This window comes from Palaemon carinicauda, chromosome 28 (assembly GCF_036898095.1).
Source record: "Palaemon carinicauda isolate YSFRI2023 chromosome 28, ASM3689809v2, whole genome shotgun sequence".
In the NCBI taxonomy this organism is placed as follows: Eukaryota; Metazoa; Arthropoda; class Malacostraca; order Decapoda; family Palaemonidae; genus Palaemon; species Palaemon carinicauda.
In genome coordinates this window covers 42,849,041-42,874,832 of record NC_090752.1, presented here as the reverse complement: position 1 = coordinate 42,874,832, position 25,792 = coordinate 42,849,041, and the positions used below count along the sequence as shown (strand labels likewise).

At 41.1% G+C, this 25,792-nt stretch overlaps 1 protein-coding gene across 1 annotated transcript in view; it reads right to left on the bottom strand.

The window, feature by feature from the left end:
• Positions 1-9,614: 9,614 nt before the first annotated feature.
• LOC137621787 (tectonin beta-propeller repeat-containing protein 2-like) overlaps positions 9,615-25,792 on the bottom strand; it is an 85,594-nt gene continuing 69,416 nt past the window's right edge. The window contains exons 6-8 of the mRNA XM_068352294.1: positions 20,133-21,382; positions 13,338-13,468; positions 9,615-10,044 (exon numbers count right to left, since the gene is read on the bottom strand). Coding sequence (XP_068208395.1) covers positions 9,615-10,044; positions 13,338-13,468; positions 20,133-21,382 — 1,811 coding nt within the window. The remainder of the gene's footprint in view (positions 10,045-13,337; positions 13,469-20,132; positions 21,383-25,792) is intronic.

Sequence of the window (25,792 nt, the reverse complement as noted above, 5' to 3'; positions counted from 1 at the left end):
ATTAGTGTTTTTATGTTCTGAGTAAGTACTGTTTTTATTTATTTTTGTTAGGCGCGTTCGTGAATGATAGAAAGTTTATTGTTTATCTTTGATTATAGTACGATAGTTTAGTTTAGTTAGGAGTTTTCGTAAGTGTTTTTCTTTTTTATTTTGGCAGGCCGCGATTCCTCCTTTGGGGAGAAGATTTATTTGAATTTGACTATTGATGACCTGGCTTACTTAAGGAACTTGTGTTTAGAATGCTCTAGTGGATTGATCAACTGTTGACGACCTGGCCTGTTTATTACAATTACGATTTCGATTGCTGTTACTGATGAGGATGATGAGGATGATGATGACGATATAGACTGCCAAATCAAGTGAGGCAGTTATAGCAGATTGTGCCAGTGTTGCGTCTGCCAGGGAGTTGTGGCTTTGGCCGAAAAGGACTGTTGGCCCTTGTGTGGACAACGACGTCCACACATAAACAAATATTGGTTTTGGTGTGTCACGTGTGTGTGGATAAGGAGTTCCACTCATAAACAAATATTGGTTTTGGGTGTGTTAATTTTAAGTTGTTAGGGTTTTTTTATTTGTATGGTGTTACGGTTTATATTTAATATTGTTTATGATTCGTGATAAGTGTTTTTTTTTGGTTTATGATTGCGTTTACTTTTAAGAATATAGTGTTAAGGTTATGTTTTGTTTTCATTTTCCTTTTGTCCAAGAGTCCAGTTTGAAGTAGAGTCAGGGGAAAGTTTGTATTGTGGGATATTGAGAAAGTAGGAGTGATCAAGGGTGTGGGGGGGTTGTGTTTGTTGACATCCCGCCACATAAATTTGGCGCCCGAACAGGGACGACTGTTGAAGGTGGGATTGAAACTGGACTGTTGGACAAGGGTAAATAGGTTTTGGAATTACTTAAAATATTAATGTTATTGAAATGGAGTTAATGGAAGAACAGTTGAATATTTTAAAGGAGGAATTGCGGTTGTCTACTGAGCGAGAGGAGAGGTTGTTGTTGGAGAATGCGAGGTTAAGTAGTGAGAATGAGGAGATGCAAAGGAAACTTAGGGAACTTCAGGGAACTGTAGAGAGAGTGGAAGAGGGTGTTGAGATGAGGATGCGAGAAAATGAGAAACGAATGGAAGCTATGATAGGGCAAGTAATGGGGATGATGAAAACTGTCATAGGTGAAGGTGCAGTCGGAGGAGTGGCTTCTGCTTCTGGTAACGGGTTGATGGTGGAAGAGGGTAGGGTAAGTGATAATGGGGAAGGTAGTGATAGTGATATTGAAAGTAAAGGGCCTAGACATAGTAAGATTGGAACGAAGGGTGATAGGAAGAAGGAGAAGAAAGGTAAAGATAATGTGAAGAAAGAAAAGAAGAAAGGTCAGGGTGTGAGTGAGGATGATCATGATTGGGTGAAGGTGGTAAGTAAGAAAAAGGTTAAGAAGGGAATAGTTAAAGATAGGACTTTGAGTGTAGAATTAGATTCATTGTATTCAAATGAAGAAGGCAACAAGAAGGGAGTAGACAGTGAAGATAGTAGTGAGAATGAAGTAGAGGAAGTTTGTAAGACAGTGTTTATGAGAGAGGTACCTAGGTGTGAAAGGTTTAATGAACATAGCAGTAGGGATGTATATGACTTCTTTAGGGAATATGAAAAGTTTTGTCAGGCTAAGTATGGGGATAGTAAGAGAGTTTGGGCTAGGGAGTTGGGAGAATTTTTGTCAGGATATTTGTTGACGATGTATGGGGTGATAATGAGTGTAGGAGAGGTTGAGTATGAAAGTGTAAAGAAGAGGATAATTGAACAGGTAAAACGTATGAAAGGTAGTGTTAGGTATAAGCGAAAAAATGATTTTGATGAAGCACGAATGAAGGTGGGTGAAGCAATCTCGATGTATGTATGTCGGTTAGAAACATTGGCTAGAAAGAAGTATGGGGACGAAGGAATAAATGAAAATAAGGAACTAATGAAGAAGTTTTTGGGTACAGTACCAGAGAGTGTGTGTGAGTTTATTAATTTGAAACGGAAGGAGAAAATGAGATGGACTAGAGAGAGATTGACTTGGGATGATATTTTAGAGATAGTTGAGGATTACGAGTTGGATAGGTGTATGAAAGAAAGTAAATCTGTGAGTGTAAGAACTGGAATGGAGGAAAGTGTGCCAGAATTTGGTAGTTTTAGGGATGCTGTTATGAGAGGGCCAATGAGGGCAGCTGATAGTGTAATAGATAGAAGTGTTAGGGTGAGTAATGTAGGAATACCCATGCCGAGAAATGACGGGTTTAGACAGGGAAATCAAGTTTGGAGAGATAGAAGTGCTAGTACGCAGCAAGTTAGGTTAGGTAGTGGTATCCGTGAAGAGAGGTGTTATAGGTGTGGGAAGGTAGGACATAAAAAGAACGAGTGTAGATGGGCATTAGGAGCATGTTTCGGGTGTGGAGAGACAGGGCATCGTATTAGCGACTGTAAGAAAGAGAAAGTGGTTAAGTGTTATCGGTGTGGTATGACTGGACACATAGCGAGTGGATGCCGTAATAATCGTATGAATGTAATTTGTGGTAATTGTGGTAAGGATGGTCATTATGTTAGAATGTGCAAGGAGCCGCGGGGTAAGTGTACTGAATGTGGTGCAGATGGGCATGTAGCTAGGGTTTGTAGAAAGAAGGGATCAAGTCAGCCAGGATGTTCGGGAAACTAATTAATCAGAGGGTTCAGCTGGGTGAGTCCTCGTGTGTGTGGGGAGTGAATGTGATGCATGTTCGTGAGGGTTTATTGCATGAAGATGTGATGGGAGAAAGAGCACATGATTGCATGAGTGTGAAAATGATTTTAATGGTGTAGAGTTGGTTGGTTTGATTGATACTGGTTGCGGTGTCAATTTAATGTTTAGGAATACATATGATAAGGTAAAAGAGGTTTGTGAATTTAAGGGATGTAAGGGTGAAGTAAAAGGTATTGGTAATTTGCGTATGCCTGTGCAAGGGAAGTTGCGGGAAAATGTTATGATTGGGGGGCTGATGATGGAGGATAATGATTTTTACGTGGTTGAGGGAGCGAATGAGAAATATGACGTACTGCTTGGGTATAGATTTCTGAAAAAATGTGGTATGATTGTACATCCAAGTGTGAATATGATTGAAATAAAGGTTAAAGGTAATATTTGTGGGGAATTTTATTTAAAGGAAGACGGCAGAGTGAGTACGAAGGTGTGGAAGGGAGTGCCGTTGGTAGCAAAGGAAAGTGTAAAGTTATCGGGTAAGAAAGGTGAGGTGATTAGTGTAAAAGTTGCATGGCCGAGCAGTCTGGGAATTTCAAATAGTGACGAGGATGAATATGTAGTGGAAGGTATGGAAGCAGGAAATTTGGTGAAAACGAGTGCGTATATATATGATGGTGTTATGAATATGCAGGAACCCCAGGTGTATGTAAGGTTGTTGCCGAGTGTTAGGAGGAAGAGAGTACGTGGAATACGTGAGGGCGATTGCATGGGATGTATGTATACACTGATCAATGTAGAGGATGGAAGATATGTAAAGGTGACACAGGTAATGGCTGGTAAGGTAAAGAACGATGACGATTGGGATTACGATACGTTGAAAGGAAGAATTAAGTTAGATGAGAGTATAAGTGAGGTCGAAAGGGAACGATTGCTTAAGATGTTATGGGATAAGCGGAGAGTTATGAGTCTCGGTGACGATGATTGTGGGGGGTCAGACCTGCCAGAATTTAAGATAGTTCTTAGTAATGACACCCCAATATATCAGCGTCCCAGGCATTTTTCTGCGCCTATTGCCAAGGAGATAGAGGAGCAGTGTCAGGAATTAGAGCGTACGGGTGTAATAGAAAGGAGTGAGAGTGCCTGGAATAGCCCTATTGTCCCTGTACGAAAGCCTGATGGAAGTCTACCCATGTGTATTGATTATAGGAAGGTGAATGAGGTGACTGTTAAAGAACGTTTTCCAATGAATGTGGTGTCTGTGTTTATAAGATGCATGGAATGAAAGTTTTTACTAAATTAGATTTGGTGCGGGGCTATTATCAGATGCCTCTGGCAGAGGGGAGCAGGCCCATTACCGCATTTTCAAGTACGAATTGTCACTTTCAATTTAAAAGGTTGAGTTTTGGTCTTGCTAATGCGCCTGCTGCCTTCCAAAGAGCGATGAATGTTGTATTGGCTGGTTTCGATCGACAGAAGGTGACTGTTTTTATAGATGATATTCTGATTGCGAGCGAGACTGTTGAGGAACATATGCGGTTGCTTGAGGCAGTGTTGAGGCGGTTAATTGAAGTTGGTGTGAAAATTAAGCTTGAGAAGTGTACATGGTTGTCCAGGGAGGTGGAATTTCTTGGGCATGTAGTGGGTGAATCTGGTATAAGGAAGAGTGACAAGTTTGTGAATAAGGTGCGAGAATTTCCACGTCCCCGGACTGTGTGTGAGTTGCGAGGTTTTCTTGGTTTGGTTGAGTTTGGGCGCAAGTTTGTTAGAGATTGTTCAGGTATAGGGAAGCCTTTGAATGAATGGACGGGTAAAAGGAATAGTACAAAATTAAAATGGGATGATCGGATGATAGAAGCGTTTGAAAGGTTGAAGGAAGAGGCCGCAAAAGACGTCACTTTGGCATTTCCAGACTACAGTGAAAATGCGAGTATGCTAGAGTTGTATACGGATGCGAGTGGGGTTAGTATGGGTGGTTGTTTGGTTCAAATGCAGAGAGTAAATGGAGAAGAGCAATTGAGAGTAATAGCGTATGTTAGTAAAGCGTTTAATAAAGCTGAGCGGAAGTATTCGACGATTGACAGGGAATTGGCTGCAATACGATTTTGTGTGAAAGCATTGAAAGTATTTTTGTATGGTGTAAAATTCATTGTGTGTACTGACCATCAGCCCCTAGTGTACATGATAAGGAAAGAGTGTGTGAATGCAAGGGTTGCTAGGACCATAGAGGATTTGAATGAATTTGATTTTAGGTTAGAATATGTACCGGGAAATAAGAATGTGATAGCGGATGCGATGTCGAGGATGCATGGGAGGATGGAAGATAAAGAGAGTAATCAGAATTCTGAAAGGTTGCCTGAAGGTTTAGTTGTGGAGCAGTGTTGTGAAGGGGAAGATATGGTGTATAAGTGTATCCTAATGGGTTTAAGTAAGTTAATACAAGAGGGGTTAGATACGGAAATACCAGGTAGCGTAAGCGAGCTTAAAAGAAGGGTGATGAATGAAGTGTCAAAAGAAATGGTATATGAGGAGGAGAGTAGTGTACTAGAAGGGGAAGTATTATCAAAGATATTAATGGTGGTAAGTATGTTGTATGGTGTAACTGTGTATTTGTATTTTGGATGGAATCGACCGATGGAATATAGGGCATGTAAGGAGAATGATAGGGAATATATTTTGAGGATTCAATGTAAGGAGGAATGTTGCAAATTGTTGAGCGAGAAGGATAATGGTGCAAGTGACCTTAACCTAAGATATGACTGTATAGAGGACAGTGAATATGATGATGAACATATTGGTGAAGTGAGCGACAGAATTGAAAGGAGAGTAAATGTATGTATGCATGGTGTAAAAGGAAGGATGATGACATATGTGAATATAAATGAGAATGAATATTGTAGTTTAATTGATACGGGTGCTCAAGTGTCATTAGTAAATGAGTCGGTTATCAGGGAAATTGAGAGGTACAATTGGGAAGTGAAAAGACAGTGTACGAGTGTGAGAATTCATGGAATAGGTCAGGGAAGTTTACTTGTTTGGGAAGAAGTGAGGTTGAAAGTGAAACTAGGGAGTATGGAAGTTGAACATAATTTTATTGTAATGGGAGAGAATGAAATGCCTAGTTGTTTTTTGATAGGGATAGATTTTTTGAGGTTGCACCATGTGTCAGTTGATGTTGGTAAGGGTTTGCTTTCTAAAAATGGCTGTAAGGTAATAGTAATTGAGGATAATAGTGTATTCATGGCGAATTTTGTTGGCATGATTGATATTGCAAAAAGTGAAGATGATTTGTTGAGCAAAGAAGAGGTGGAAGAAATGCAAGGTGAATGTTTAGAGATAAATAGGTTACGTGAATGTATTTTAAATGGTATTAGGGTGGAAGAATGGCCGTGTGATTTGGAAGCGTATAAGAAAGTTGTTAAAAGATTTATTGTTTGTAAGAATATTGTGTATTTTTTGCATAGGGGAATGGATGAAGATATATATGTTCCTGTATTTCCAATGCATGCAGCTGTAAGTATGTGTATGGTAGTGCATGACAGGTATGGGCATATGGGGAAGAATAAATTGTGGGAGTGCATGCGAGAGAGGTTGTTTACGCCTGGGTTGAGTCAAATTTGTAGGGATGTAGCGACTACTTGTGAGGATTGTCAGAAGGGAAAGTATCAGAGCATGCATGCAAGTCCGCCTATTTTGAGATTACGTATGAAAGAGCCATTTGAGATGTTTGTGATTGATTGTGTTTCGTTGCCTGTGACTGCGAGGAGACATGTGGGAATGATTGTCATGGTCGATCATATGAGCAAGTTTGCGTATGCAGTACCCATCAAGAATAAAAGAAGTGAGACTGTAGCGAGAATGGTAAGTCAAGTGATGTTGCCGATGAGTGTGTGTAAGCCTGCGAAAATGTTAAGTGACAATGGTCCGGAGTTTGTTGGATGGGAGTTTGAGCAGATGTTGAGAGAATGGGGCATTGAACATGTGTATTCGACTCCGTATATGCCAAGTGCGAATGGTTTGGCTGAAAGGACTGTAAGAACTTTGACAGAAATTTTGCGGATGATGAGTACATGTGATAATGATTGGGATTTATATGTTGGGCGTGCGTTGTGGGCGTATAATGCGACTGTGCACAAGAGTACTGGTATGTCTCCGTGTAAGTTTGTGTTGAATTTTGAAAAGATAGTAAGACCGAGATTGAGTGTGTCCGAGAATGATAGAGATGTTTGGAAGAAAGCAAATGAGAGATTTGAAAGCTACAAAGTGGGAGAGAAAGTGTTAAAAGAAGTAATTGAAAAAGGAAGAATGAATGTCAATAAGGTACGTGATAAGTTTGAAGGTCCATATGAGGTGTTAGATGTTGGGTCTAGTGGGTTGAGTTATGTTTTAGGTAAAGTAAGTGTGGATGGTAGTGTGGAAAAGGTTAGGGCACACCACAATCAGTTGCGGAAATGGAAGGAGGTACCAAGATATATTCAGGAGAATGGTATGAATAAATGGCTGAAAACGAACAAGTATGAACCGAGTATGTGTGAGGCATTAGGTTTAGAAGATAAGCAATTGGTGTTAGTAGAGTATGGAAAGAAAAAGAAGTCTGAGAATTTTACTGGGGGTAAAAGACAGGAAAATTTTGTAGTTGTTGGCGGGAATCAGAATAAGCAGGACAAGGGTGTAAATGTACAGGTGAGTATGGAAGATAAATGTATTAATACAGATGAAACTTGGATGAGTATGAATGATACTTATAGTGTGTGTGGTTTTTCGTTAGATGAGGCAAGAGAACGTATGACGGACACGAGAATGAAAGATAGGAGAATGATAAGCAGTATGAATGATTCTTTTGTTAAAGTAGAAAATGGTTTAGATGTAATGGATGAATTGTTGACAGAAATTAGTGGGATTTTCGGGCCAGATGAAACTGAGGTAGATGAAATAGTGAATGATATCTTAGACGAGCAGAACATAGATGGGAATAGTAATAGTACGTTGAATGAAAACGACATGGAAGAAGTGAATGAGAGAGTGCAGGTATATGAAGGCCCAGTTACCCGAAGCCGAGGCCCTGTTCCTGATTGCGACTGGGTGATGAGAAAATAGGTAAGTGTTGTGTGAGGATTTGGCAAAGTAAGGGGGGAGGAATGTGGAGGATTAATTTTATTTTAATTTATTTTTTTTTTTTTGCCAAATCGAGAGAGAGAGAGAGAGAGAGAGAGAGAGAGAGAGAGAGAGAGAGAGAGAGAGAGAGAGAGAGAGAGAGAGAGAGAGAGAGAGAGAGTTGTTTTAGTATTGTTAAATACACATTTTATTTGCTTTAGCTTTGTCATTAGAGAGAGAGAGAGAGAGAGAGAGAGAGAGAGAGAGAGAGAGAGAGAGAGAGAGAGAGAGAGTGTGAGTGAGTGAGTGAGTGTGGGTGTTTATTTACTTAAGTTTTGTCAAACCGCAAGAGAGAGTAAGTGTTTATTTGCATAGTTTTGTGAGAGAGAGAGAGAGAGAGAGAGAGAGAGAGAGAGAGAGAGAGAGAGAGAGAGAGAGAGAGAGAGAGAGAGAGAGAAGAAAGAAAGTGGTTATTTGCTTTAGTTTTGTCAGAGAGAGAGAGAGAGAGAGAGAGAGAGAGAGAGAGAGAATTTCATTTGCTTTAGTTTTGATTAGATCGCGCGTGCGCGAGAGAGTATGTGTGTATGTGCGTTTGTGTGTGCGTGTTTTGTGTGTCCGCGGTGCGCGCCGAAGAACAAGGATAATTAGCGAATGATTGTTTGAAGTTGGAAAGATTGTTGGTATATTTGAGGTTGTTTGTTTACCTTTTTAGCTAGGATAGGGTGGTGATGAATGTCTTGGGCGAAAGCATTAGATCTCGAACGATAGAAGGAGTCGGTTCTGCATTTTTTTGTTCTTCGGAAGCCGGCTGATTAGTGTTTTTATGTTCTGAGTAAGTACTGTTTTTATTCATTTTTGTTAGGCGCGTTCGTGAATGATAGAAAGTTTATTGTTTATCTTTGATTATAGTACGATAGTTTAGTTTAGTTAGGAGTTTTCGTAAGTGTTTTTCTTTTTTATTTTGGCAGGCCGCGATTCCTCCTTTGGGGAGAAGATTTATTTGAATTTGACTATTGATGACCTGGCTTACTTAAGGAACTTGTGTTTAGAATGCTCTAGTGGATTGATCAACTGTTGACGACCTGGCCTGTTTATTACAATTACGATTTCGATTGCTGTTACTGATGAGGATGATGATGATGATGATGACGATATAGACTGCCAAATCAAGTGAGGCAGTTATAGCAGATTGTGCCAGTGTTGCGTCTGCCAGGGAGTTGTGGCTTTGGCCGAAAAGGACTGTTGGCCCTTGTGTGGACAACGACGTCCACACATAAACAAATATTGGTTTTGGTGTGTCACGTGTGTGTGGATAAGGAGTTCCACTCATAAACAAATATTGGTTTTGGGTGTGTTAATTTTAAGTTGTTAGGGTTTTTTTATTTGTATGGTGTTACGGTTTATATTTAATATTGTTTATGATTCGTGATAAGTGTTTTTTTTGGTTTATGATTGCGTTTACTTTTAAGAATATAGTGTTAAGGTTATGTTTTGTTTTCATTTTCCTTTTGTCCAAGAGTCCAGTTTGAAGTAGAGTCAGGGGAAAGTTTGTATTGTGGGATATTGAGAAAGTAGGAGTGATCAAGGGTGTGGGGGGGTTGTGTTTGTTGACATCCCGCTACAGTTGTTTGAGTAGGTTGTGTCGTGGAGGGAGTTCTCTTGGGACCTCCATCAGAAGCTGAAGAAGATCTGGGAACCATTCCTCATGATGCCATAGCAGAGATATGAAGGTCCTAGATAAATTTTCGGATGATCTCATCTTGTTGAGCACCCTCCTCATTAGACATAAAGGTAGAAAAGCGTAGACAATGATGTTATCCCACCGTTGTTGGAATGCATCTTGCCAGAGATCCTGGGGATCCAGGACTGGTGAACAGCAGAGCGGTAACCTGTTGTTCAGAGACGTCTCGAACAGATCCACCGACATGGAACCCCAGAAAGTCAGGACTTTGTTGGCTACTAGATGATTCAAAAAATACTCCGAGCCCACTACCTGAGTTGCTCTGCTCAGATTGTTCAAGAGGACATTCCTCTTGCCCGGAATGAAGCTGGCTGATAAGGTTACCAAGTTGTCTTCTGCTCACATTAGCATCTACACTGCTAGATGGCAAAGGGGCTGCAATAAGGTACAGGCTTGCTTGTTTACATAAGCCACCAAAGTGATGTTGCCGCTCATCAACACCACCGAGTAACCCATCAGGAACTGCTGGAACTGTTGAAGGGCTTGGAAGGCTGCCCTCATCTCTATGAGATATATATGCTGGTACATTTTGGACTCTGACCAGAACCTGGAGGCCATGTGGTGCAGCATGTGAGCCCCCATCCTTCTTTTGATGAATCTGAAAAGTGCATCAATTTCGGGGGAGGGATGAGAAGGTCGAACCCTCGGCGGATATTCTTGTCTGCCACCCCCTACCTCAGGTCCGTCCGCTATTTGTGTTCCATGGGGACCAGCATATCTGGGGAGTCCTTGTGTTGAACCCACCTGGATTTTAACTGCCACTGAAGAGATCATAATCATAGGCGGCCCTTGCAGACAGGTCAGGCCAGGGATGTCAGATGACCTACGAGACATAACCACCACTGCTTCCTCAGCCTCTGGATTCTGTCATCTGATGGGAAGACTTTTTGCAGGCTTGTGTTGATGATCATTCCTAGGTATACCGGCCTCTGGGATGGAAGTAGGAATGACTTCTTGAGATTTACCGTGATCCCCAGATCACAACAAAATTTGAGGAGTCTGTCTCGGTGCTGAAGAAGGGTCACCACCGAGTCTGCTAGAATCAGCCAGTCGTCCAGATATCTTGGGAGATGGATGCCTATCCTGTGACCCCAGGTTGACGCTAGGGTGAAAACTCTCATGAAAACCTTAAGTGCTGTTGAAAGAATAAAGCACAGCACCTTAAACTGGTATTACTTGTTGTTCTGAATGATCCTTAAATACTTCCTTGATGACAGATGGAATGGATCTGGAAGTATGAGTCCTTGAGGTCCAATGTGCGTATGAAGTCCTGTGGTCTTACTGCTTGGCTGACCGTGTCTGCCGTCTCCATGCTGAACTGAGTTTGTAACAAAGTTGTTCAAAGCTGAGAGGTTGATGACAGGTCTCCAGCCTCCAGACACCTTTTTTCACAAGAGTCAACTGAAGAAGCCTGGGGATCCGTCGAGGTCCTTCTGAAAAGCGCCCTTCTCCACCATGGTCTTGACTAGCTCCATCATGGATCCCTTCCAGTATGAGCTCGATGGAACTGGACTCTAAGTCAACGGAGGAGGAGATTGACGGAACGCGAGATGATACCCTGAATGAATTACGGATATTGTCCAGAGTTTGGCCCCGTGCTGCAGCCAATTCTGCCACCGGCGTTGCAGGCATCCCCCAATTGGAGGACAACTGAGAAGGATTTCCCTCCCTAGCAGGAGCAGCCTAACCCACTACCTCTACTTCCTCAATTCGACTTTGTGCCTTTTTGGTCTCTGGCAGGAAGGTGCTTCTTTGACGAGCCTTTGGACATGCTTGTATTCTTACTGGACTGTGGCCTGGACGATACAGCTTCTGTGGAAAGGGAACTGCCACTTAGGACCTGGAGGTCATAACCCTCTGGAGAAGAGAATCCTGGTTGGACTTTCTCCATCGGTCCGCCACTCTCTCGAGGTCTTCTGTACTGAACAGAGAGGGTCCTTCCAATGTAGAATTTCACAGCCTGATCCCCTACACCTTGGGAACTTGTCGATGGAATTTCTCTATCACCGAGTTAGGTTCATCCACAGGTTGGCTACCTGATGGGAGAGGAACTCCACGGTTAGGGTACCTGATAACAGGAAAGTCTCCTTTGCTTACACATACAATGAATAGTCTGGCCTATTCTTTCCACATTTTCAACTTTCCTCATACACCTGACAACACTGAGATTACTAAACAATTTCTCTTCGCTCAAGGGGCTAATTACTGTACTATAATTGTTCAGTGACTACTTTCCTCTTGGTAAGGGTAGAAGAGACTCTTTAGTTATGGTAAACAACTCTTCTAGGAGGGCACTCCAAAATCGAACCATTGTTATCTAGTTTTGGGTAGTACCATAGCCTCTGTAACCATGGTCTTCCACTGTCTAGGGTTAGAGTTCTCTTGCTTGAGGGTACACTCGGGCACACTATTCCATCTTTTTTTTTCTTCCCTTTGTTTTTTGAAATGGTGTGTTGGGCAGGCTTAATAGAAGAACCATGGATGCCTGGTGGTTTGTCAAGAGGTTGTCTTTTCCTTATCTGTTTCTTTTTCTTTTTAAAACCATCCTTACTGTCCTCCCTTCAGTTGAAGAGGCTATCCTGGAGGGTATTTAGCCTTGCAGGGCGTATCTGCTCCTCCATGTTGACCAGCTTTTCCCACCTTTTTTCTATAGTCTGTGGGTTTGATCAATCACTTTATTTATATTTCTGTATATGTTGTTTTTGTTATCATTCTATTTAATTTAGTTTTTAAGAATGATACATTTTTTTATTGCCATTAATTCTTATGCTCTCTGGAGGCATTGAGCGAAATCCGGGACCACTATGTCCGAGCCAAATCCGAGACCACTATGTCCTAGGTTTTGTCAATGTCATCTACTATATTGCAATATTCGTGGTCTTCATGCAAACATTCAAGACCTTACAGTTGCGTCCAGACAGTATGATATACTTTTGTGCTCATAAACTTTGGTTCTAATATGAGGCACTCATCTGAGCTCCTTATAACCGGTTGTAAGAAGCTAATAATTTTGAAACAGGCCTGCAACACTTCTGCAAGAGAAAATTGCTTCCCAGCAGCTGGAGGTGGTACTCCTCTAGGGGAGGCAATAACCCTCCAATACCCGGAGGTTGCCAAGGAGCGTGGTCCCACTCGACTGCCTCATGGAGGAAGGCAAGAGGGGAGGAGCTTCGGAGAGAAATCTAGGAGTGTGTTAAGAAGCCCAAAGTCTTTTTGCCCAAGAGGAAGAACCTGGAGGAGAAAGATCTCACTTGGCTTTCTTCTTCCTGTGATGCCCAAATTTCTCCCATTGGGAGGCAGGCCACTCCCTGCACTCATCACAGGGTGAACCCTGCTCACAGAGATGCCCCCTACAGGTTCGGCACACAGAGTGCGGGTCGGTATCAACCGACTATATGAAGGTGCAGCAAGGAAGAACCTCGCAACCAGGACAGGTACATATGGGAGCGTCAGAGAGAAACACAGTCACACATATAAGAGAAAAAGAATGAACGTAAAGCAAATGTCTGTATGGTTAAGCCTTGAGGAGAGAGAGGACACGCCCATTCTCTACCAGCCAAAAGAAAAAAAGTGATATAGCTTGCCGAGCTGTGAGTATATAAAGGTGGCTGGTTAGCCTCCAGTCATCCCCTACCTACCCACTACAGTGGTTAGGTAGGGTTGCCACCTCGCATTAAAAGTCTAATGGCTAACTTCCACCTTGGCCGAAAGAATATCCATATAAATAACGTAAGGTTTGTTTGTGTAGGAACAAATAAAACCTTTAGGAAAAAAAGTGGGTAAATTTTCCACATACCTGAATACAACCTGCCCTTTGTCAGTGAGACCCCATATCACTTTGGCATAACTGACAACTTTAATTAATCGGAAATCTTCACAAGATACGATGCTTGGTCCTCTACCTCCAGCAGTGGGTAAGACACATACCTGACAGATTATACTTCAATTTAACAAAACAGTTATGAAAAAGCACATACTATAGATGAATTATACAGATTTGTACATTGAATTGAGCAAATATACCATAAAATGATATTTTCATAATGAAATAAATTTTTGAATATACTTACCCGCTGGTTATATAATAGCCTAAGTCCCTGACGCCTCGGCAGAAAATTCAAAATCTCTTGCGCAGCTTAGCGCATATAAGCCAGGTGTACCCCAGCGACCTCGCGGTACCCCAGGTAGAACTATGCTCGACCAATTCAGATTTTCCATGCCCCATGGTCTCTAGAGGGGAGGAGGGTGGGTCTAAATCTTATATAACCAGCGGGTAAGTATATTCAAAAATTTATTTCATAATGAAAATATCATTTTTAAATATAAAACTTACCCGCTGGTTATATAATAGCTGATTGACACCCATTGGTGGTGGGTCAGAGACAGCTGCATAATTGGAAATTCACTTAAGAGTTACATAAACAACTTAAGTGGTTCTAACCTGATAAGGAAGCCGACAGCAATGCTCTGCCTCATTTTGTCTGCTATCCTTAGGAGATCCAGTGATCCACTCGGGGCTGATGATCTCTAGGAGCTGTCAAACGGTACAACCACCTATAACATGACAGGACCTCAACTAATACCCTTGTTCCGGGCGCTCTCTAGGAACAAAATGACCACCTGACTAGGTCAAAGATTGCTGAAGATTGCCGACCAATCTTCACGTACAATCATAAAAATATATGTAACAGTTCCAAGAGAAGAACAGGGGTACTAGGAATTTAGGGAAATGTAGTGGAGAATGTTTCACCTACTACTGCACTCGTTGCAAGTGATCCCAAACCGTAGACGTCTTCATAGAGACTGGACACGGTAAAAGTAAAGCAAGACGAATACAGGATTACCCCTTCACAAGACTGTATACGTGATGCTTGCAGAGAACAGTTTAGTTTAAAAATTACAGAAGTTTCTACAGCTCCAACTTTGTGAGTCTTTACTCTTCCAACGTCTTATGATCTGTCACCCAACCGTGTGGAAGAACCTTTGAAATCAAAGTCTTACAGATGACAGAATGTTTAGACATGGATAGCGCAGGCTTCTTGACCATGCACCTAAGAGTTATGAAAAGACTCATAACTTCTTTGTTCTTGTTCCAATAAAACTTCATCGTTTTAATCGGGCAAAAAACTCGTCTCAGCCCATCACAAACCAAATTCGAGAGAACAGTGATCCAAAAAAATTTAGGCTATGGATGAGAAAGATGTTTATTAAAAACCAAGAATCCAGGTTGCAAGGTACCTATGGCTTAACCAATGTGAAGTCCATGTTCTTGCTAAAAAAGTGAACTTCACTGACTCTCAACAATGGTAGACTTACTCAGAAAGTCTCCAAAGTTAGGCCTTAAAAAAGAAACCAAGTGTAAAGGGTCGGATCTGTCACTACCGCGAAGCTCCAGAAACGAACCCTGAATTTCAGGCTGGAGCATCTTGCTGATGCCTCCAAGTCCTCTCAAACGATCTGAGATGATCTATAACGTCTCTATTTGATAGATCCAATCTTCTGCGTCTGAAGACAGATGCCCGCATACTCCTGTACCCTTTGATGGTCGAGGAGGGAAGAAAATGTGTTTTCTTCTAAGGTCTAAGAAAAAATAGGTCACTTGTGTTAGAGTTACCTAATGAAGAGCTGGCTCTAGCTCTACACCATTCCATAAAGCACTCTAATTGGGTTGGAAAACCTTGAGGCCAAAGTCCTTTGTACAAGCGAAAGCCTCAGCTGTCCCCTTCGAACAACCCTCTAGATCTTAGGGGTTTTCCGAAATACTGGAGGCAGCTAGACCTAAAGCTTGATGGTTTAACATAAAACGTTCGTGATCCTGACACGGGGAAAAGGACTAAAGACATGCTTCCAGCATGCACCCAGCATGGTCCCAGCATGAGTCCAGAACGGTTCCAGTATGCTGCCTACACTCAACATGTCGTGAGAGAGAATCGGGATCTAGAACCGCCTCCCAAAACTCGTCCATATCGGTCGCAAGAAACCGATATTAAAGCTAGGCGTTGAAAAGAAGCGTAAACCACGTGAACCTCATGCTGTGAGGTTAAGACCTGATTCGTGTGGAATCAGCAAGTGTTCAACAAACTTAAAGCCAAAGCTTGACAAGAGGGAGCGTTAGCTGCGAGGCCAGAGAGATGCGAAGGAGAGACAATAATCTGGTTAAACTGCTGTGAGAACAAGACTTGACTGTATGCGTCTAGCATGCGACCATAATGTCGCATGTGGTTGCATTTCCGTAAGGTGTCAGTGCGCTATATGCGTTCACCTTGTCATGTGGGTACAGCGCTGTGTGCGTGCCCGGCTTGTTGTAAATCTACAGCGTGCAGCGTGGAGGCGACAGCATCGCGTCCGGTCATTGACGGAAAGACGGAACTGATAGCCGAGAGTTGTCCACGTGTAGGATGCGTACGTATGAGATAGTCACACGTCCCGCAGACCGCGAAAAAGGGACAACCTGTTGAAAGGATCAACTTTGACTGTTAGCGGCCAACATACAACCAGACTGGTGTCTGCGTCTGGGACTGCGTGAAGGAGAGACCAGAACTTGCGTCTGTATCTGCACGACGTCTGCCGTAAGAGAGAGACCAGACCGCTACAAGCACCCGCTCTAACGCTTCTCGTAACACGAGCATATTTCTGCAAGGAAGCGTTAATAAGCATAGGAGAACTATGCCTTCTGACACTAATCGGAAAACCATTTCTTTGATCTATGATAGTCCTTAGACTCTTTAGGAGAAAATTTTCTCCCCCCCGAGAATCGTAAACGCTAAACACAGATGAAAAAGACCTCTTTTAGCTCAGATCAAATCTACACTCGCGGGGTAGCGAGTGCGTCAACTCAAGCGCGGGCGAAGGCCGGGAGAGAGCATCAACCGCAGTCCTGAGAGCGACCTGGGAGAGTCCCTCTGACATTTCAAGCGCGCCTTGTGCGCGAACTGAACATCTCCAATGCTGTGAGATACCGTCAACAGTAGGCGCTAGACCTCAGAAGAAAGTAATAGACCTTTCTCCAAACTGGGGAAGGAGAAGAAGTGTGAACAGAAGCAAACTGAGCACCTTTTCCCCCGAAGAACTATGTGTCTTACACGAGTCAGGTGCTGACACGTCCCCTTCTTCCGAAAAAAAAAACTTCCAGCGAACATTAGATACTGCAGGATAAGTTAATAGAAAAACATACGACTCCTGAAAGGTCTTGGACAAATCGATTGGTGACTACCAATTCTAGGTTATGCGTCCTTCGATGAGGACAAAGTCCTTCCTCCCTGAAAGAGAGTCAGAATCCAGAGGAAGAGCTAAGATTGTATGTGACTTGTCTGACTTCCGCTTCTCTCGCGGAAGAAAAAACACACTCGATTGCTTCCTGTTCACGCATCAAAACCTGTTCGCGTGCATGCATGACGAGTAACTACCTAGTCTGGTAGACAGGGAAAACGCAGAATGTTATTCTCGTCAGGAAACTGCATTCTAATATGCAGAAAACAGTTACAAGATCCATGAAACCATAACGATGACGATCTGATCGCTTCAAGACCTCCCAACTCCGCTCTTTTCAAGATACTATGTTACATGGTTGTGATGTCATAGCTCGCCAATCATAGGCGAAGAAAAGAGCATTACCTCATCATTCCAAAGTGGAGAGAGACCGTCTTGGACTGCATCAACAATATTGCTTGGCGGAACAGACGTTTAATGCACAAGGTCCGCGAAGAACCGCAGCCTACCGACCTTCCTTCTCCCAAGGGTTGGAACGTAAGTTAGAGATATAGGACTAGGTGCAAGGTGAAAATGAACAAACACCTCCTCCAGAGCACTGTGCTATGTTAACGAGTCACTAACAAGAGTGGTTTAAAAGCATAAAACATTAAATCATAAAAGATCTGCCCGTGGTGGGAGATATACTTTAACGTTCTATTCTCATAAAGGCTTAATGCCCTTTCTGTTGTAGCAGCTGCAAGCGCTGTATTATTTCTACAGGAAGCTTCGTTATTTTCCTGAGAATGATTTAATGTTAATTCATTACTTTATTTTACCATTAATTTACTAGGCCATCGTTCCCTAAAGGAGCCCTTTGGGTTAAAGCATCTTGTTTTCCCAAAAAGGGTTGTAGCTGGCTTGTAATATAAATAAATGAGGGAAACTCTATAGAAAAAATTCTCATGAGTTTCTGAAAGTTATTCCCTTCCTTTAATAATCTCTATCCTAGGAAGAGAAGTCTTGATTCTTAGGAAACCACTCCTTATGATTCTGAATTCGGACCTCAATACTCAGAGGTTTAATTCTAGTTCTCACACCCAAGAGTTAGCCCAGCAGGCCTTGGACCAAGAATATAAAATCTTTCTAGTTAAGATTTATTTCTTAATGTAGCGCCTGGAGCAACAATAACTGAACACTAGACGTTCATGGTCAGGTAGACATCAAAGTCTATAGCCATAGGTAGCGAAGCGACCACCCCGACGCTGAAGTGTCCACACCGATGCTGAAGCGTCCACACTGATGCTGAAGCGTCCACACTGATGCTGAAGCATCCACACTGATGCTGAAGCATCCACACTGGTGCTGAAGCGTCCATACTGACGCTGAAGTGTCCATACTGACACTGAAAGCGTCTACACTGACGCAGAAGCGTCCACACTGACGCAGAAGCGTCCACACTGACGCTGAAGCGTCCACACTGACGTGGCGCTTCGCTCCATTCCGTCAACGTTCCGTTTCCGTTGCCGCACCGATCCGATGACGCTTCGCCGGCTCTGCTGCCTGGCGAACGTCGGCGCGTCTGTATAGACAATACTAGGTGCTATGATCCGTCGGTTTGCGTCGAGCATTCGAAGTAAAGCATCCACTTTCCCCCACCATTGAACATTGCGGTAGGTAGACCGCCTGTGCGACAACGAGATCTCACCGTTAAAGACACAACGCCTGTGCGTCCGTGTCAAAGACCGGAATCGAGACACCCAACCGCACTCTTAACGGCAGGCAGAAAAGAGTAGCCACTGTCGACAGACGACACCCAACAGGTGGGGTGGTGGCACTGCGTCTGCGCCGCATGAAATGTAATACACGTAGAACGAATCTAATTTTGTTTTCAGCTTAGCGCCTTTGAAAACACTAACACCTCGCTTTATCTATAGCGAGGGTGAGCGTTCTGGTGGTCGACAGAAAACACTCGAGAGGACTTCAGTTCGGGTCTAAAAGACTGTAACGCCTGGTTACCTTCTCGATTCCTTTCTCCGTTTGACATAACCTCTCCCATGGGTTCGGGAGCTCGATAGAGGTCTAAGGCTAGGATAACGACAGGTCCGAAAAGAAGCACTCTCCACTGAATAAAATTCACTGCACAATTTATCATTAAAAAATTTGCACTTTACTCTTTGGCACAAAGATAGTTTCATAATTACCTGAAAGACAAAGTATATACTCTCTCAAAGGAAATGAACTTCGTAGGGAGAGACTAATATTTCTGTCACTGGACAATTGTTTGAATGGGAAAGCAACCCATATAAATGTAACAAAATATTAAATATCAAAAATTACCTTAATAGATATAATATTTATACATTAAAATAAACCCTTAAATTAAGGGGTTCCAATAAAAGATGAATCATCACTTGCATCATTGGAACATCTACAAATAATATACAAACAATTTAGTATTCCAAAAACCACCAAAGTAACAACGATACATATAATCGTGCGCTACGACGAATGTAAAGAATACTGCATCGTATAAAATAAACTGAAGTGTAACTTCCTTTAATCTCTGACAAGGAAAAATACTGAAAGGACCAATTAATTGCAAAATAAAATTATCCTTTTATAAAGTACGATAAAAAACTTGAGAAGTAAAAGAAAGTACTATTCATAAAATCGCTACAATATATGTAACATCGTAACGATACTGATTACTGTAACAAAAATAAACTGAACGGTAGTTAATCTTCGCAAACAGATCAAAGATTATCTAAGAAAAATATTAAAAGGATAAAATTTTCTCAAAATAAATCCTTTAAATTAATTTAATTTATAACTTAAAAACACCAAAAGCAAAATCACTTATATTCTTAAAAGGCAAGACAGACTTTTAGCCTACGGAAGAGGCTGTGACGTCATCCATGGACGAAAAATTTACCTTTCGCCCCTATGATTTCGTGAGGTTAAAAATAGGTTGAAAAACCTTCCAACCCTACCTTTTAAGTTAAAATACGTGATCAACACAACAAATATGCGAAAGCCAAAACTCAAAAACGTTAATACATCACCAAATAACGTCCAAACAGAGTAAGAAAACAAGAGAGAATTTCCAATAGTTCAGCCAGCTATGGCGGCAGAGAAAATCTGAATTGGTTGAGCATAGTTCTACCTGGGGTACCGCGAGGGCGCTGGGGTACACCTGGCTTATATGCGCTAAGCTGTGCAAGAGATTTTGAATTTTCTGCCGAGGCGTCGGGGACTTAGGCTATTATATAACCAGCAGGTAAGTTTTATATTTCAAATCTAAAAGTAATAAAGGAGGATTTTTTAAATTTTATCAACTTCACCTTTGTAGTTTTTACTCAAAATATATTATTAAATAAATTATCAATTACCCACAACTTACCTGATAATCTCCTCTGATATACCATGTTAGCTCCTCATCTACACTTAATTGTGATACATTTCTGGCTGCAAGAGTCATTTTAGCAGTTGGCAATGCCTCTATGTTTGCTATCTGAACTGTGTAAGCATTTGTTCCATAAAGAACCCACATAACAGACCCACTTGGGGACTGTGCTATGTGAGTAGCTCGGGCTGCCAATTTATATTTTTTCCAAGTACTATCTGTGCTGGATTGTTTACAAAATAGACAACCGTGACTGTCTAAGAATGCTACCATCTTTTCAGACACACTAATACTTATAACATTACTTGGAAGTTTATGCTTGACCCAGCCACCAGGCATTTCCTCTTGGTCATACTGATGAGACTCAATTGCCACAGAATATGACCAACTAATATCAGCGATCTCCGAAGAGTCAGTCACAATAAACATAGCACTGGATTCATTCAGAAATGGATCTTGCCCCTCCATGGACGGTATTCTGTTACCTGGCAAGGAAACCAAGCTGCTGCCTGAAGGAGGTCCATAACTCAAACGATCTTCACTAAGATTGCTCCCCAAACGTTCACACCCATCATTACTTGCCAAAGAACAACTGCATGAATTGCTATCATTTGAACTTTCTTTCTTTTCTAAGGTTGCCTCAATAACATCTTCAGATGATGTAAAAGTAGCATTGTTACGATAATATTGTTCTAAAAAGTCATTAGAGGCACTGTCAGGCAAGGGGCTCTGTTCTTTCAGAGTACTTGGAGTAGAACACCCTGTACTCTCCAAACTGTGTTCTCTATCAAATGTGACATGACTCACATCATCACTTTTCTTTTCATCCAAAGATTTAACCTCGTGGTCCATTCTCAAGCAACTGAGATCTAGAATTTCAGCTAATAAACTCTCTTTTTTCTCTATGTCACTTTTAAAATCTTCATAGGTCCTAGTGTCAACATTTTGAGGATCAAACCCTTCCAAATCATTGATACCCTCAAACTGACAATTCTCTGATTTTAAACCATAACCTGTCTCATTCAATAAATCAGATTTGTCTGACAGGCATCCCTCTTCTGTTCTGTAATTCAACTGCCTGCTAACTTCTTCTAAAAGTTCACTCCCAGGACTGCTCTTCTCTGTAGAAGAACTTTGCGGAGTGGCACAGGAGGGAGAAGAAGAAGCAGAGGCATTACTGTGCAATACATTCATATCACCTTGTCTGTGTTTGATGCTAAAATCGACATTCATTGGAGATGAAGATTCTGAAACAAAAAATCTAGATTATCAAAATAATGCTCTCATGACTAGAAAATACTTAAGACGAAAGCTGTGCTCAGAAAAATATCCAAGTAAAAATACATATACTGTACTCTATGTAACACTCAACATAGCAACAATTACTAAAATAATAAATATCACAAATTTTTTAAGTAATTTTATTTTTCCTAGCTATATAAACTTGGAGTCTTTTAAATAGGGAGATGATTTTGGCAAAAGCTGGACACCTGTTAAATTCACTAGTGATGTAGTTAATGACAGGTGGTACACGAGCGAGTAGCCCCGTCCCACCACCTGTCGGAAGAACTTAACTTTGACTTTTTAGCTCAGGACTGAGAGGGGTGGTGATTTGTTCCTACATGAAATACAAACCACTATCTTTTCAATAGGAAGAATCACTACTTGATTGGTCAAAAGTCCCCCTAGAACCAAAATGATGAGTTCTTTTTCTTCCCAGGAAATGTCAGTCTGCCTAGTCCCATACGGGAGCAAAGAAGATGACTCCAGCAACCTCCTATCTCTCTCTTACAGTGATAAGAAGACTGATAAGGCATTGCCTGTCCAAGATGAATTGTACAGGTTCAACGGTAGAAACCCTTTCCCCAAATGGGGAAAATCAGTCTGGAATATACCTAATCCTCATGTATGTGATCAATGGGTTGGTATAAATTCCAGCATCGGCCCCTCGATAGCTCAGAAGTGAAATTTACCAGCAACATGTCGGATTCAGTGTGTGATATTGTGATGACTTCGTCTCCAAGAAGGGGGATAAAAAAATGAAAGAGAAGAGTCAGTCATTCTACCGTTCATCCCAGACTTACATCTACATGTTAACATTAGATGGGATGCTTCCTGTCCCATGAGGTAGCCAGGCTGGCTACACAACTACTTGAGCAGCCACCACAGGACCAAGCACTAAGGTGTCAAGGGACTTCTAGGGATACTCCTGTAGATATGAGGCTGTGAAAAGTGGTTTGCTGCTTTCAAATCCCAGCTGTTCAACACCTGGTCAACCGGTAAGTTTATCTCCCCTGACCTTGTGAGCTCTGGTCCAAGCTGGTACTTGACTCTCAGCAGTTCCTTGACACCTTGACACCTCTTTCTTGGTCCTGCCAGTACTAATGACGAGAGGCTGACACTCAGACCTCAGGTGTCGGAATCTTTTCAGATAGCACCGCATAATTCTCAAGGGACACAAAAGCATCTCCTCTCAATCACCACCAGACATTTCACAAAGACAGGGGATGAAGAAGGTCTCGAAATGGGGGTAGTGCGCTAACAGGTTTTGAGTTTGGGTTTGGGTTCATATACCTTTGTTGCAAAACCCTTGACTTTCTGCAAACCTGTATTGTTTGTGGGATCATCGGATTCCACAATATACAAGCAGTTTAGTATGGGTAATCATATCAACTGCACTGTTCTACCATTATTAATTTGACAGGTCAGTAAAAGCCCTCCAATGCTAAGCAGGCCACATAACTCTTAATAAAGACTCGCCCGCTACCAGTTTTCAGCTTCTGACTAGTGGTATCAATGACTAATAACTCTCAAGAGATGACTGTCAAGAAAGAGGTGTCTGGCAGCCAAACAGATTTGTTACACTTTATACTGTAATAACATTCTTTGCTACTATTAGAAATTGGTTCTAGTATTAAACTGAAAAAACCTGAATTTATTAGAATACTAGGAATATAGTTGGTTTATAACAAGAAATATGTTCAACTCTACTTGAAATACTTTTTTCATATTTACAATACAAAAGAAATTAAATTTCCCCATATCTATACAACCAATTTTCTTATGGACTGAGATCAACAGAACGATAGATGTCTTTTTATTTTTTGTTTAACTGACCACAACAGATATGGATAGTTGTGAGAAAACCTTTACAAGAAAATGGAAAATATTTCGTTTTTGATGTACAGCATTACAAATATGGAAAAAGGATACTGAGTAGAGTTGAACACATTTAATTCTATCATGTTATGATATTAAGTATAGATTACTTATATTAAAAAATAACTGAAGCAGTGAACTTCAAGGTTTGATTCTATTACGTAATCAAGATGTGCAGAGCTCTTTGGAGTCCGTTACAGACAACTAATAACCTTTATACAATTGATCCTGAACCACAAGCTTTCAATCTACTGTTCACCTTAGGCAATCTCATAACTTAGAGGATAGCTGCAGCAGTATATTCTCTATATATCTTTTACCTCTTAAACATTTTTTCACAATTGGCCTTAACCTGCCAGTAGGAGAAGCACATCTCCATCCATTTGAAAAGGATTCTAATAACTCCTCTATTGGTGACTGGTAAATTCCACCACAGTAAATTCCTTTGCAGGTAAATTTGACCATTGTAAATAAGATTAAAGGAGCTTGCATAACATCATTCTCAATATACTCGTATATTTCTCAATGGTATATATCACAAGTGGCTCAATTGTTTAAACACCTAAATAAGCGGTATGAATAGTCGATTTAGTTCCTTGTAACAGAACAAATTTATGCCACTATATAAATATCTAAGTGAGCTCCTGGCATGAATGGTCAATTCATGTGTTTGTTACAGAATAGGTATACTGTACACCCTTTTTACACACTTAACAGAATTTAGTTGGTTTTTCTACTTTTCTTTTAATAAAGTTAAACTTTGAACCCCTAAACCATGATAAAATTTATCTTATCCGAGAAAAACACACATAACAGTAGCAAAACTAAGACATACTGGCATTTTGATCATTTTTATAAAGGTCCAGAATCTATTTTATCAACAGGATGCCATAATCACTCAGGAAGCCGTGCATACATCAATGAAGAGTACAGTACTGTAATGGGAACAGGAACAGTATCTACACGGGAAGCAATGGCTACTGTTCTACAAAATATTGATGATGAAGTACAGTCACAGTTGCAAACTATTCCTCGACTTTCAAATAACATAGGTATCTGGAGACAGCATATTGCACTACACACATATCACACGCTCATACACTGTAACGGTATTTTGTTTTTTTGTATATTATCGTATCGTTATTGCTCTCCCCTCGCACTGATAACTTGTTTCTGCCTGTATCAGCTTGTATTGATCTTTTTAAATTTTTGTGACCTCCTCCCACTGAATCTGTTGTTCTAAAAGCTCGCTGTCTGCTGAAGTAAAGTTAGCTGCAATTACGCAGTCTCTCAGTTACCACCTAACTAGTGAATCTGCACAGTACTTTAGGCATCCCAGCACTTCCAACTTGTAGGGTATGGTTTGAAATTCCTTTTACAGGCCATCATTCCTGCCTGACTAAAGATAAGCCTTTTATCAACATCTTTAGTCCGTTGTACGTAATTTAAGGGAGAATTGTTGACCTGAGACCTGGTTCATGGACTTGGGGAAAGCTCTCCATAATTCACTTCTTACTGTATTTCTGCATTCAGAAGTAGTTGGGTGTGTTTTTCATTTTGAGCAATCTATTTAGCGAAAGATCTATGTACTTGGTGAGAGTAGGAGGTACAACTATAATGAAACTTTTCAGTTCAAAATTAAGTGTTTTAGTGCTTTACCTTTTTCACAAAGTGGAGATTATGTCAGTGGATTTGTAGATTTGACTGATGATGATGACATCCCTTCAGATTTTATCTCTTATTTCGAGATTTCATATATTAGGATTGTAAGGGGGCAGAGTCTTAGTCGACAAAGAGAAATCCCACAGTTTCCAATTGAAATCTGGAATATACATCATCACTTTTAAAACAACTTGCTAAGAGCAAATTATTCGCAGAAGTGTTCCACAATGCTTTGCAATATTCAATAACATCCACACATCCTAATTTGTGGAAACTGAGGACTGCCCTTAACCTGTTAAGTGTCCCCCCTGGACCAGGTTGCCGTTAACGTACCGTCACGCTTTTTTTGCCCTGAGCGGTCATTTCACTAATGATAATTTTTCAAAGTTAATATCATTTCTTTATGCTTATAATTCGTATATATAGTTAAAAGTAGGGATATTAATTAAATGGTGGAGCAAAAAAACAATTAATACTATTATTATTTCATTTCAAAAGCCTACATAATACTGAATATTATAATGGGTTCTTTTTATCTTCAATCGTAAATCTTACACCACGATCAGCAACAAAAGCCAAGGGACAACACACACACACACACTCTCTCTCTCTCTCCACATTGTTTCCTGTATAGTTTTCATATATGTTCGTCATACATTTGCACATTATTTATCCACTTTATTCTCTCTCTCTCTCTCTCTCTCTCTCTCTCTCTCTCTCTCTCTCTCTCTCTCTCTCTCTCTCTCTCTCTCGACGTTTCCCTTCTTATATAGTTTTGTGAAATCTCGTTGTCCAGTCATTCGGCAATGAGAAGTCACTTTCGCTCTCGGCATCGA